This window comes from Zootoca vivipara, chromosome 6 (genome assembly GCF_965207765.1).
Source record: "Zootoca vivipara chromosome 6, rZooViv2.hap1.1, whole genome shotgun sequence".
Classification (NCBI taxonomy): Eukaryota; Metazoa; Chordata; class Lepidosauria; order Squamata; family Lacertidae; genus Zootoca; species Zootoca vivipara.
Window position 1 is genome coordinate 62,460,319 of NC_142589.1, and position 12,394 is coordinate 62,472,712.

Genomic DNA, 12,394 nt, shown 5'->3' on the forward strand with positions numbered 1-12,394 from the left:
TCGGCTGCTGATGTTAGAGAACGAGCAGACTGATATGGAAGAAAATGTTATTGCCAGGGAAGGCCAATGAGCTGCCCTCCCCATTTTGCCCGCCCACAATTCCCATCATCCCTGACTGACCATTGCACATGCTGGCTGGGGATGATGGGAGTTGGAGTCCAATGACATATGGAGAGGGCCAAGTCAGCTACCGTAGCTCTTTCCTCCAAATATGGTGATCAGTTTGACCCTAATGGGAGACAAATGAATGCTCCTTCCCCCACGCAGAGGACAGAGGAACCCCCAAAAGAGACCACCAACAGCTGCCAGACTGTGTCCTTCTTACAGACCCAGCTACCCTCTAGGGAACCTATCAGGGAACCTTTTTGTATTCACATCTTACAAAAAGGCCATAAGTTCAGGGAAAGTCCAGTGATGGACGGAGAGCATCTCCTCCCAGGTTCATTAACCTCCAGGCAGAGGGAAATGTGACTGTGTCAAGCCTCAGAGTGACAGATTGAGTGACAGCTGTGCCTTTTGAGGATGGAGAAGCAGGAGAAATTAGCACTGGGGCTGCTTTTCTTTACAGAAAGGTGTAAGATCAAATGCCACAAATCTGTCACCAAATCAACCCATTTGGGATCATCTCTCAACCTCAGAATCCTCAAAGATTGCTTCAGAACCCGCAATAGAGGGTATGGAGAGAGAGATTCAGTTCTTAATCTCTGCATGGAAAAGCCTTTGAAATCCTCTAGACAGGTGTCATTTGTCTATTTGCAGGTTTATTCACCAACATGTCATTCAGAGTGGATTCATGCCGGACCATCCACACACATCGTTCCATTTTGTTAGTTGTTCTGCGATGCCTCCCCAAAGTTACTGCATTATTGCTACCTGGAGCAGCAGTCTTGCATTCTAGCGCGACTAAAACAGGTCAAACAGTAACAACACCCTGAAACACTGGTGGTACGAAAAGTTTCAGCACGATATTCAGCAAGAAGCTATGGAACATGCACTGATTCAAAGCAAAGCAATATGGCCACCCCAAAACCTTTGCAGGTACAAATGGTATTATGAAAGCAGGATTGTGTATAACTGCCCTAATACCATCATGAACACATATCATCACAAATGCACAATAAAAAGGAAGTCTGGAGAGGCCCAGAGGTGATAATTCTATCCAACTATATCTGTTGCAAAATAGCACAAATGGAAACCTCCCCCCTCCCCCCACCACTGAGAAATCACTATGGAGTCATTCCTTATTCATACAAATGATATTCTACACCTTCCACTTCCATTGACCAATAATTGGTAAAGGAGCCAATCTCAACACTCTTGATAATTAAATGCATGCCATGGTCAACATGTTTACCACTAGTATGATATGTTCCTGCCTGACATGCCCTTTAATTGCTCCAGTTAATATTATTATTAATGCGCTGTTCACCTTAAGTTCCCAGGGCAGGTTGCAACATTAATATGCAATACTAAAAACAGTTTAAAATAACTTAGTCATACAAATAAGGTGGGTCCTCAAAATATCTGTATGTGTGTGTACATGTTTATTGCATTTCTATCCCATCTTTCCTCCAAGGAGCTCAACGCAGCATACATTGTTCTCCCCCTCCCTATTTTGTCCTAAAAACAGCCCTGTAAGGTAGGCTAGGCTGAGAGACAGTGACTGGTCCAAGATCATCTAGTGAGTTTCATGGCAGGGAGGGGGGGATTGTGAACCCAGGTCTCTCAGGTTCTGGTTCCGCACTATGATGCACTGGCATAATCTGACACCCCACTGTGGGGAATTTAAGATGGAGATGCATAACTACCTGCTGTAGCTATGGTTGGGTGGTGGGGAGACCAGTAGAGGAGGGGATTTCCTAAGGGCCTTTTCAACTGGTGTACCCCTCTTTCTCTCAAGCATCAGTGGCCTCCAGGAATATCCCCCGTCTCTCACTTCTAAGGCAGATCCAAGCGAAGCAAGTTCCCTATCTCCCCATCTGCTCCCTTTCAAAGAACCCAACTTTTCCTACTCCATTGCACTCCAGATCACCAATGAGCCTTTAATCTCTTCTTGTTTGCTCCGATTTAAATTGGCCTCATCTGGACATTGTTGCGACTGCGGGGGATCCTCCACTCCTGTTTTGCAACCAAGGAACGGCATGGCATCAAACATCTTGGGGGAATTAGGCCTTTGTTTGCCAAGGTGATTCAGAGAGTCTCCTAAGGGGGAAATGCTTCCATACAAAGGTTGCCGTGCAACATGGTCAGCAGTGGAAGAACACCCTGCTCCCAAAAGAGTCAGGATCCCATATGAGCAGGGTTTACCTATACTCGTGCACCTAAGTGATGTTATCCATCACTTTGGGACACTTCACAGGAAGAGATTCAGAAACGAAATAAATAATAACTAAAGGCGAGGCTTCGTTGTAGGGTAGCCATGTGTCCTATTTTGGAGAGAGCAGTTTTTAAGGGCTACCATGACTAAAGTGGTATGATACTGCTTTAAAGGTATAGTGTTTCAAAGGTATAGGTCTAAGCCCTACTCTGAGTAGACCAACTGAAGTTAATGAACTCGACTACCTTATGTCTATTGATTTTAATGGGTTTGCTCAGAGTAGGGCGTAGGCCCTCATCTGCACTATACAGTACATTTAAAGCAGCATCATACCTCTTGAAACAGACAATGGCTTTTCCTAAGGGATCCTGGGAAGTCTAGTTTCTTATGGTCGCTGTGAGCTGCTATGTACCACCTGTCCCCCTCACAGAGCTACGATTCCCAGTGTTTCCTGTGAAGAGGGGTTGGCTGTAAAACTGCACCTGAAATTGTGTCCTTTTCTCCAGAAATCCTGTCTTTTGATATAAATTTTATATCATTTGATATCGCAGGGCCACAGGTTCTCCATCCCTACTAAAACTAGATGTGCCACCAATTGTATGATCCCATATAACAGAGGTTTTCAACTCTTTTGGTTCCACGGCTCCCTTGACCAACTACATCCTTTCTGTGGGAACCCTTGTGGGGCTCAGAAGCCCAATTATGTCACCCCTTGCCTGTAGAGCTGGCAGCCCCTCGCCCCTTTTCGAACACCCTCCCTTGTGTAGTGTTCCCTCAGCTTCCTCTCTTCTGCCCTCTCCCTGGGAGTCCTCTGGGCAGCTGCCCCTGGTCTCTGAGCTGCCCCCCCTGCCCCAAAGAGAAGTGCCTCCTCACACTGCCCCACAGGGGCCTGGGAAGCACCCCCTGGCCAGTCCCTGAGGCACTATTCGTCTGGGGAGCTTGTAGCTAGGGCTGCTGCAACAAAGAGCAGTGCAAGCCTTTGGGAGGCAGAGATGCAAGAGGGCATCAGAGGAGGGAGGGAAGGAAAGAGGAACGGAGGCCAGTATTGCCTGTGGCACCCCTGACCATCATTAAAGGCACCCCAGGGTGCCACGGCATGCTGGTTGAAAACCACTGCCATATAGGAAGAGTTCATTAGGATGCAATCTGAAAAATCAACAATACTTTACACTTCAGGGAGTTCTGTGAAAGGGCCTCACATCTGCCCAGACGCGTGCTGCTAGCCTTTTCTTCCTCTCTCCCATTTTCTGGACCACTTTGGAGGCTTGGAGTCCAATCTGGACAAAACAGGAAAGACCTTGACCATGCTGCGGTGGGTGACACCTTCAGGAACCAAATGCCAGTATATGTGTGAACTTTCCAGAAATCCTGATGGCACTTGGGGAGAAGGGTTGGGGTGAGGACTAGAAATCCAGAAATGCTAAGGGGGGGGGAAGCTTCCTATCTGCAATATTTGCTTGACTAGATCAAATTATTATATCCTTTGTAATCAGAAGTAATATCTAAGACACCTGGCCTGCCATTAGTGCGCAAATAGAAAAGAAATTCATGATTGCCCAAAGGCACTTGGGAAATCAAAATATATATTCAAAAGCTTGATGAGAAGAGAGACAGAGAGAGAATTTAATGGAATAACTTCTTTTCCAATTTTACCCAGAGTTAATTTTTTCTCTGTTGACAGGCTCTCATCCAGAAAGGAAGAGTGCGGGCGGGAGGGGAAACTGGATTACAATAAATGGGGTTTTGGAGACTAATGGAAACTTCTACCATACTATCAATATATGTTTTTAAAGATTTGAAATGGAACAGTATTCATATTTACCGTCTATTCCTTTCTAATAGCCTAGCATTCTTATTAAACCTCATATCCCCAACTGCACAATCAATTTGCAGCGCAATCCTAAGCATGTCTACTCAGAAGTAAATCCTATTGAATTCAACAGGGCTTACTCCCAGGTAATAATGGGTTAGGACTGCAGCCTCAATTCTCACAGTGCATTTCTTTCTGTTGCCCCCCCCCCCCACCGCACTCCTTCATGCTGGAATGAGCACTATCTGCAGCCTACTCCGAAAGCAGTATCGAACCCCTTTAAACAGTCCTGCTTTTCCTGGGAACTGTAATTTATTCAGGATGCTGAGAATTGTTAGGAGACCCCTATTCCAGACTCCCTTGATCTTCGCAAAGGAAAGGCTGCTCTTGCAACTAGACTTGCTGGAACCCCTCAGCCTTTCATCTTCCTAACACAAACAGAAAGGAAAATGGAATCAAGTGGGAGATTTCTAAAAGGAACATGTGGGTTTTTCCACACCTCTCACACCTGCTGGACTCCCCTCTTCCTCCTCTGCCCATTCTGTGGAAGATTCCTATAAAGATACCTGCAAGGCCTCTCTCTACAGGTGGGGGAGTTAGAGCTGGATAGAGAGGGAAAAATCTGTCAATTTCGGTTGCTTTCAGTTCCTCATTTTCCCACTCTTATGTTCTGTCCTCCGCATTGCTACATCAGTTAATCTTATTTTTAAAGTTCTTGTGAAAATTCACCAGCATTAAATAGTAGATTTATTCACATAAACATGTGGGGTTTTTTTAATGTAGTTTTGCCTCACAACTCACTGGGTTGTTATGACGTTGAAATGCAGGTGGGGTGGTGGTATATATAAATACATTAAATCAATTGCCAAAGGTAAAAATACAGACCGTGTAAAAATAGGGCCATGCTTGTAACATCCTATTATATGAAACAAAGGATCATGGTCAGATCATGGTCAAAATAAATAAAAAATTGTCCAGTAGCACCTTAGAGACCAACTAAGTTTGTTCTGAGTATAAAAAGTGTGCATGCACATGAAAGCTTATACCCAGAGTAAACTTAGTTGGTCTCGTAAGGTGCTACTGGACAATTTTTTATTTATTTCGACTGCGTTGTCAGATCAACACGGCTACCTACCTGAATCTAGATCATGGCATGGTCGGATACACAATGGTATGTTGCAGAAACTTAATACATGTGCCCTGCTGCGCTGGTTTCTCTTGCAACACCCTGTCTTCCGCTAATTTAAAAGCCATGGAAGTGTTTGCTCCTTTGGTTTAAGATACGCTTGAAAAAGGTACAGTAGTTGCACTCCAGTTCAAAACACCCCCCTGCAGTTGCAAGCCTCATGTGAAGTGGCAGGATTTGCTCTGCGAGGGGCCTTTTGTGTTCATCACACCTTCCAACATTTCACAAATGAAAATAAGGGCAGGTTTTCAGCAAACACATCTCTGTGTTACACAGAGGGCCTTCATCGTGCAAATGCACCTAGATAATGGAACACCTGGCACCGTGAAGGACAGCTGGCCCCTTCCTTTGCTGCGTTAGTAAAGACTGTTTTGCTCCTGCAGGCTTTCACTCTGTTTGCGGTAGTCAATGTTTTGATGCTTGATTTTTAACCAAGCCAGTCCTGTCCCTTTGGTTGATTGCCTTCTGCCAGGGTTGGGGAGCCCAATTTCAGCTCACCAGCACAGGTCCTCACTTTCCCCCACCACCCAGAAGCCATTGGATGGGCAGGGACAACCGTTTTGTCACATTAAAGGCACTCACTGGCAGCGTCAATCACTAACAGCAAGCCCTTATTTGAGCATTTTGCATTTTGATTCATTCTGTGCCTGCAAATTTGTGTTAGGGGGGCAAGCTTCATGTTAGGAGGGGGGAGGCAGAACCTCAGTTGTTGTTGTTTAGTCGTTCAGTCGTGTCCGACTCTTTGTGACCCCATGGACCATAGCACGCCAGGCACTCCTGTCTTTCACTGTCTCCCGCAGTTTGGTCAAACTCATGTTCGTAGCTTCGAGAACACTGTCCAACCATCTCGTCCTCTGTCGTCCCCTTCTCCTAGTGCCCTCCATCTTTCCCAACATCAAGGTCAGTTAGTTAAGTATTTTTCATCATGGGTGTAGCCAGGATTTTTGTTAGGGGAGCAGACCTTTTCTTTGGGGTGCGGAACCTCAGTTAGGTATGTATTTTTATTGATTTTTATTAAAAAAAAATTGGGGGGGGATGCAGCTGCCCCTCCCTGCCACTGATTGGCTACGCTAATGATTTTTATTGATTTGCTTGATTTGGCGGGGGGGAGCTGCCCACCCCACCCCCTGACTACGCCCATGATCATGCCACTTTAAACAGTCTTGTCTTTGCCCAAAGAATCCTGGGAACTGTAGTTTGCTAAGGGTGCCAAGAGTTGCATACCCTCCAACATTTCTCTGATGAAATTAGGGACGCCGTATTCTGTACCCTCCAACCACTTCTCTGATGAAAATAGCGATACCCTAAGGAAAATGGGATGTGGGTGGGGCTGTGGGTTATACTACAGAGCCTAGGGCTTGCCGATCAGAAGGTCAGCGGTTCAAATCCCCGCAACGGGGTGAGCTCCTGTTGCTCGGTCCCAGCTCCTGCCAACCTAGCAGTTCAAAAGCATGTCAAAGTGCAAGTAGATAAATAGGTACCGCTACAGCGGGAAGGTAAACGGTGTTTCTGTGTGCTGCTCTGGTTCGCCAGACGTGGCTTAGTCATGCTGACCTGGAAGCTGTATGCTGGCTCCCTTGGCCAATAACACGAGATGAGCACCGCAACCCCAGAGTCGGTCACAACTGGACCTAATGGTCAGGGGTCCCTTTACTTTTAAGGAAAAGCAGGACATTTCGGGATCAAATCAGAAACCAGGACAGCTTCTGTAAACCCAGGGGTCTCACTGGAAAATAGAGACACTTGGAGGGTCTGCTTAGGAGACTCCACCTCAAGCTGCAACTGCCAGAGTTGTTTAACAATCCCTCTTCCCAGGGGACACTGGGAATTGTAGCTCTGTGAGGGGAATAGGGGTCAACAGTTCCCAGAATTATTTGGAGGAACTCATGACTGTTTGAAGTCATACAATACTTTAAAAAATACATAGTGCAGTTGGGGCCTCTCTTCCACAGGAAATATATAGGAAGAACTTGCTGCTTCCTTCTCATTTTGGGGACAGTGAAGAAACTATTCCAGGCCTGGTCACAGACAACCTTATCTGAAATTCAGGGACTGTTGTTTCTCTATTGCCCTAGCCCTTAAATTTTATTACATTTATGGTTATATGATTTATTGGTTGCACACATATTGTACAAGCGCACAGAATGGTACTGGCACAGTTCAACATCTTGAAAAGAATTCTAGCCCTTATGGCTGCCTGCAAATATAAGTTGTTATAAAATATAGAATGTTATCATCTATGGTGACATGTCTCAGCTGAGGCCAGTAGGACGGTATGGAAGATTTTGCTAGGCCTTAATTCTGAACTAGGACTGAAAACCTATTTTCTGTTCCACCCTAGTGACCCTGTCACATTAGAAGTAATAACAAATAAGGGAGTGCCCTTGATCATGTGCAGAGTACCTGTTGGCACTGAACATCCACATATTCCCAACACAACATCCCAAACGGGGAGATAGAGCTCCTGCATTGGAGCCATTTCTCTTGTTCCACTAGGGATTTTGGTAGAGCATGAGACTCTTAATCTCAGGGTCGTGTGTTTGAGCTCAATGTTGAGCAAAAGCTTCCTGCATTGCAGGGGGTTGGACTAGATGACTTCGTAACTTATAAAGGAGCACTATATGCGTCGGCGGCTAAGAAGATCAGGAGAAAAGAACTAGATAAAATAGTGGTCAATTGCAAAGGTGATTTGGACATTTAAACTGGCACAGTCTACCTGAGAACCCCCTGCTATTTTATCGTATGCAACAAACAAATTCTAGGTAACTGTGGTTTATTGTATTTGCAGTGCCTGATGTTTTTATGGTTTTTATGGTTATTGTTGTTTTTCTGTTTGTTTCCTTTGTGAATGATGCCATGGCCTTTGGCTAGTGCAATAAAGTTTATGATGATGATGATGATTTTGTATCATAGAATCGTAGAGTGGTCCCTTCCCACTCTACGATTCTATGATATACACAAGTTGTTTCCTGTGAGCTCGTTTAATACAGGTGGTCCTGTCATTCTGCCTTTAACCTGTAACCAGCCTGCCTAGACTTGGCATCTTACCTGGGCAGCCTTTAGTATTTGTGAGCATCGCTCTCTGACCTCAATGAAAGGGCAGCTTCTGGAGAGCCTGAGCAGTAACACCAGGATCTGGTGAAGCTCCAACCCTGCTGCTTCTGACGACAATGAGGAGCGTCCATTTTTCAGGTCATTTCGGGAAGGGCAAGGTTGATGGCCGATGGAACTCAGCAGAGCCTGAGCCAAGGTGTCCATTGCTTTCCCCCGGTCCTTTTCTCCTCGGCTATGGAGCCCAACCCACTTTCCAGAGTCCAGGTGGCCCTGTGGCCCTGCCTGATGTTTTCTCTGGTCCTGTTGGATGGCACTTTGTTGAGCACCTCTGAGAGGCTGTGGATCTTCAGCCCTGATTGGCGCATTAACGCAGACCTCAGCCATGCATTGGCTTGTCATTTTTCTGAGATCAAGCGTACCTGTTCTGCAATCCTGTTTCTCTCTCCCTTCAGCCTTTTACATCTGGAAGTTTCTCAGATCCACTTGCAGCAAGGCGAGGCCACATGAGCAGACAGACATCACTAGTAGCAGTGGCACACCCACCAAGCTTGAGAGGACCATGCCTGCCTGCAATCCAGCCTTGGTGAGCCCAGTCCCCTAATGTTGCTTTCGTTCGGGTGGGAAAAGGCTGCAGAAAACATCTCAGGCTGATGCAATCTGTCGTCTCTGCAGCCGGAGAAAGTACAGAGTTGCAAGCCGTGACAGGTAAAGGGGACCGTAGCTAAGAGCAACGAGCCCTGGTGCATTCTGGGAGCTGTAGTTTTCTTTGTTAATGAATGTCCTGGAAGCTGCGAGATAAGCCCTGATCAAGGGGTATTTACAAGATGCATTATTTTCCAGAGGCAAAGCTGTGTGAAAGCAAACACACAAATACATATGAAGTCTTGGGGGTCCTTAAAGACTAACATTTTGGTACAAGAACTTATGTTACAATAAATCTGTTACAGTTGAAGGTTCCTAACAAGTCCTTTTAAAAATATACATTAAAAATATCTTCTGTCTCTCAGTCCTGCCTTGCGTCAAAATGTGCTTAGGCCTTATATTTGGACACACAGGCTGTACTTATGTATGGGATTGTGCGATAGGGAAGGACAATATTTCTGAAATGGAAATCCCATTTGATGAAAATTTATGAATGGGGGGAAAGGCTGGATTGTGTACTGGTGTGGGGGGGGGGCAAATTGTGTGCCCAGATGGCTTATTTGTTTGTTTTTCACAATACAGTAAGATAACAGCTACAAAAACTACAAACAAAACAAGGTGGCATTTATTCGGGAATTTGTGAATTTTATTGTTTTTGAAATGCACACTCGGGAGCATTTATGTGCTAATTCATTAAAATATTCATGCATCTTTTTGCAAATATTAAAAACAAGAATTTGAGTGGGAGGAAAGGACCAGAGTCATGTTAAGAAGAGTTAGAGTGCCTGTGTCCATGCTGTCAGCATTTTGCAAGAGGGATTCAACCACATAGATTTGCACAAAGTCGATTAAAAGCCCTCTGTTGTCCTCGTGCAACAAAACTATGGACTTTTTCCAGGTAGGAGAAGTGTGGGATGAACAAATGACTAACAGGAAGACATTTAAACACCCTAGAAGCAAATCAGGACAACTGTTCATTGTCAATAAAGACTGGGTACTTTTAGACCTGTTGTTGTTTTTAGGTTGTACTAAGATCGTCCTCCTGCAGTTTAGGATCCTGCTGTTGAATGACTAAATTTGGTATTTTCAGGTCACACGAAAAGCAACATGGCTACCTTTGCTTTCGCATGACAGGAGCTGCCGTAGGTTTTGACACACACACACCCCTTAATGGTGTTACTGACTGCCACCCCTTTACTTTCCCCTAAAGGAGCCAGTGGTTCACAGTGAAATCAGTACTATGGGAGAACATGGTACGTACGGTCATGCTGATGGGTGCATCACTAGCTGTAAGAAAGTGATACCCAACCTCAGTAAGGATGTAAGGACCACAGGGACTACATGCCTTTGTCACAGCACTCCTGAAAGGGATGGGTGGGGGCAAGGGTATAGGAAAGTCACATGAAGCTAATGCATCCTCAAGCGGTGAGATCAGGACAAAACACCCACTGCTTAGAAAGCACTGGCAGACGAACCAAAAAATGAACCTGCATGGATATAAATTGTATGGAACCATGGGGAAGAGGGCAGGGAAGACCAGTCAGCCCACTCAGAAGGCAGGTGAAGCAGCTACCTTGGGTGGTGGATGCACAAGGGGTGGCGCCCGGCCCACCCCATTGCTTCTGGTGCGAGGCATTGCTGCTGGCCTTCTCCACCCTTGGAGAAGGAAAGACGAGCAGCAAGGCCTTGTGGAACAACGCTACCCTCTCCAGGTTTGGTGAGAGGGGGGCATTCTGGCAAGCAGCACTACCGCTCGTCTTCCCTGCCCAGGGCAGATAAGATTTAATCACCTAATATGAACAATAAAAGCATTCAACTGATCCTGACTTAAACATAAAAATTGTCAGAACACATCCATCCCTTCCAAGGGGGCTAAATATTGTGCTGCTTGCTGCATGCAAAACGCATCAGGGACTACTTTTAGCAAACTTATCATTTTGTTTTTTATGACTGGCGGGTTATCGTATGATGCAGGAACTAGTAATTTTATTATAATGGTTCTGTGCTCAGTTTGGTATTATTCTATATAGATGTGCAGCTCCCCCCCCCCCCGGCCACACTGGTCACTGAGTGTAATAAGAGATTGATTGACCTAATACAGTAGTACTGTAAGTCCATATGTCCAAGTGGATATCCAAATGAAACTGACTATTCTAAGCTGAAAGGGCAGTGGGATCTTCACTGCAGTCCCAATCTTAATTAAGCTGCCTGCACCTATTTTAAAGCCATTCACAAAATTGCTAACTTAGTGTGAAGTCTAGTTTGAATGGTGAATGGTGTCATGTCTAGTTTGGCCATCACTCATGCCTGTTTTTTGCTGAATTAGGATCTGGAGCAGTAAGGAAATTGAATCAGGCCTTCTTATCATTCACACATTTGCACTATCCAATTTCTCCCCGCACCCCGGCATCTGCAAATTGGGAGAGTAGATGCTTTTACCTGTAATCCAACTAACTATAGTACACGCCAAGGTCACACTGACTTGTCAAGTTGCTGTAGTCTAGGAAACAGCTCCTACATCTCTGCATGATTGCCAGGAACAGCTGTTACGATGAATATCTACATCTCCTGTGCAACCGGTTGGCTGGAAAACCCAGATGAATTTTGTGAATGGCTGAAAGTTGAATTAGGTGACTGCTGACATTTATTCACTTATCTCAGCATTTCCAAACAATGAAAAAAAGTTTGTCTCACATTTTAACATTTGTTGCCGACACGAGCATCATAGCAGCCCACTCTACAGGGCTGTTTTAAGGACTCTTTGGAGAATATAGGCGGAGTAATCTCAGAACTAAAATGCACAACATAAATGCTATTGTTTCATTTTATTGTAATATCAGTTATGTGTTTGACACCCTGGGGCCCTTTGGAAGGAACATCTGGATATATATTTAATAAAAGCAAATACTATTCATTGTGTTTATATCCCACCTTTTTCTCCAAAGAGCTCAGGTGGTATCCACGGTTCTCCCCATTTAAACCCAACAACCCTGTGACATGGGTTAGGCTGAGAGGTAGCGATGGGCCCAGTGAGCTTCATGGCCAAGTGGGGATTTGAATCCTGGTCGCCCAAGTCCTATTCCGACACCCTTTGGGGGGAAGCGTGAGGTATAAATTTAATAAGTGAATAGTTTCGTGGGTTTCAGTTGTGTTCCATCTATAATTTTATTATGTGCACTGCTTAGAAAGCTGTTTCAGCTGTTTATAAATATTTCTAAATAAAACAAGCAAGAACATATACTGTACCATATTTTTCTGTGTATAAAACGGCCCCTATTTTGGGGGACTTCAAATTAAGAAAACACCCCTCAGCACTACCCGTGTGTAAGACGAACCCCAAGTTTAAACCTAATTTTTTGGTTTAAAAACCCTAGTCTTATACATG

At 45.0% G+C, this 12,394-nt stretch overlaps 1 protein-coding gene across 1 annotated transcript in view; it reads right to left on the bottom strand.

Moving 5' to 3' along the window:
- SESN2 (sestrin 2) overlaps positions 1–9,029 on the bottom strand; it is a 60,997-nt gene extending 51,968 nt beyond the window's left edge. The window contains exon 1 of the mRNA XM_060275768.2: positions 8,362–9,029. Coding sequence (XP_060131751.2) covers positions 8,362–8,766 — 405 coding nt within the window. The 5' untranslated portion in view covers positions 8,767–9,029. The remainder of the gene's footprint in view (positions 1–8,361) is intronic.
- Positions 9,030–12,394: the final 3,365 nt, after the last annotated feature.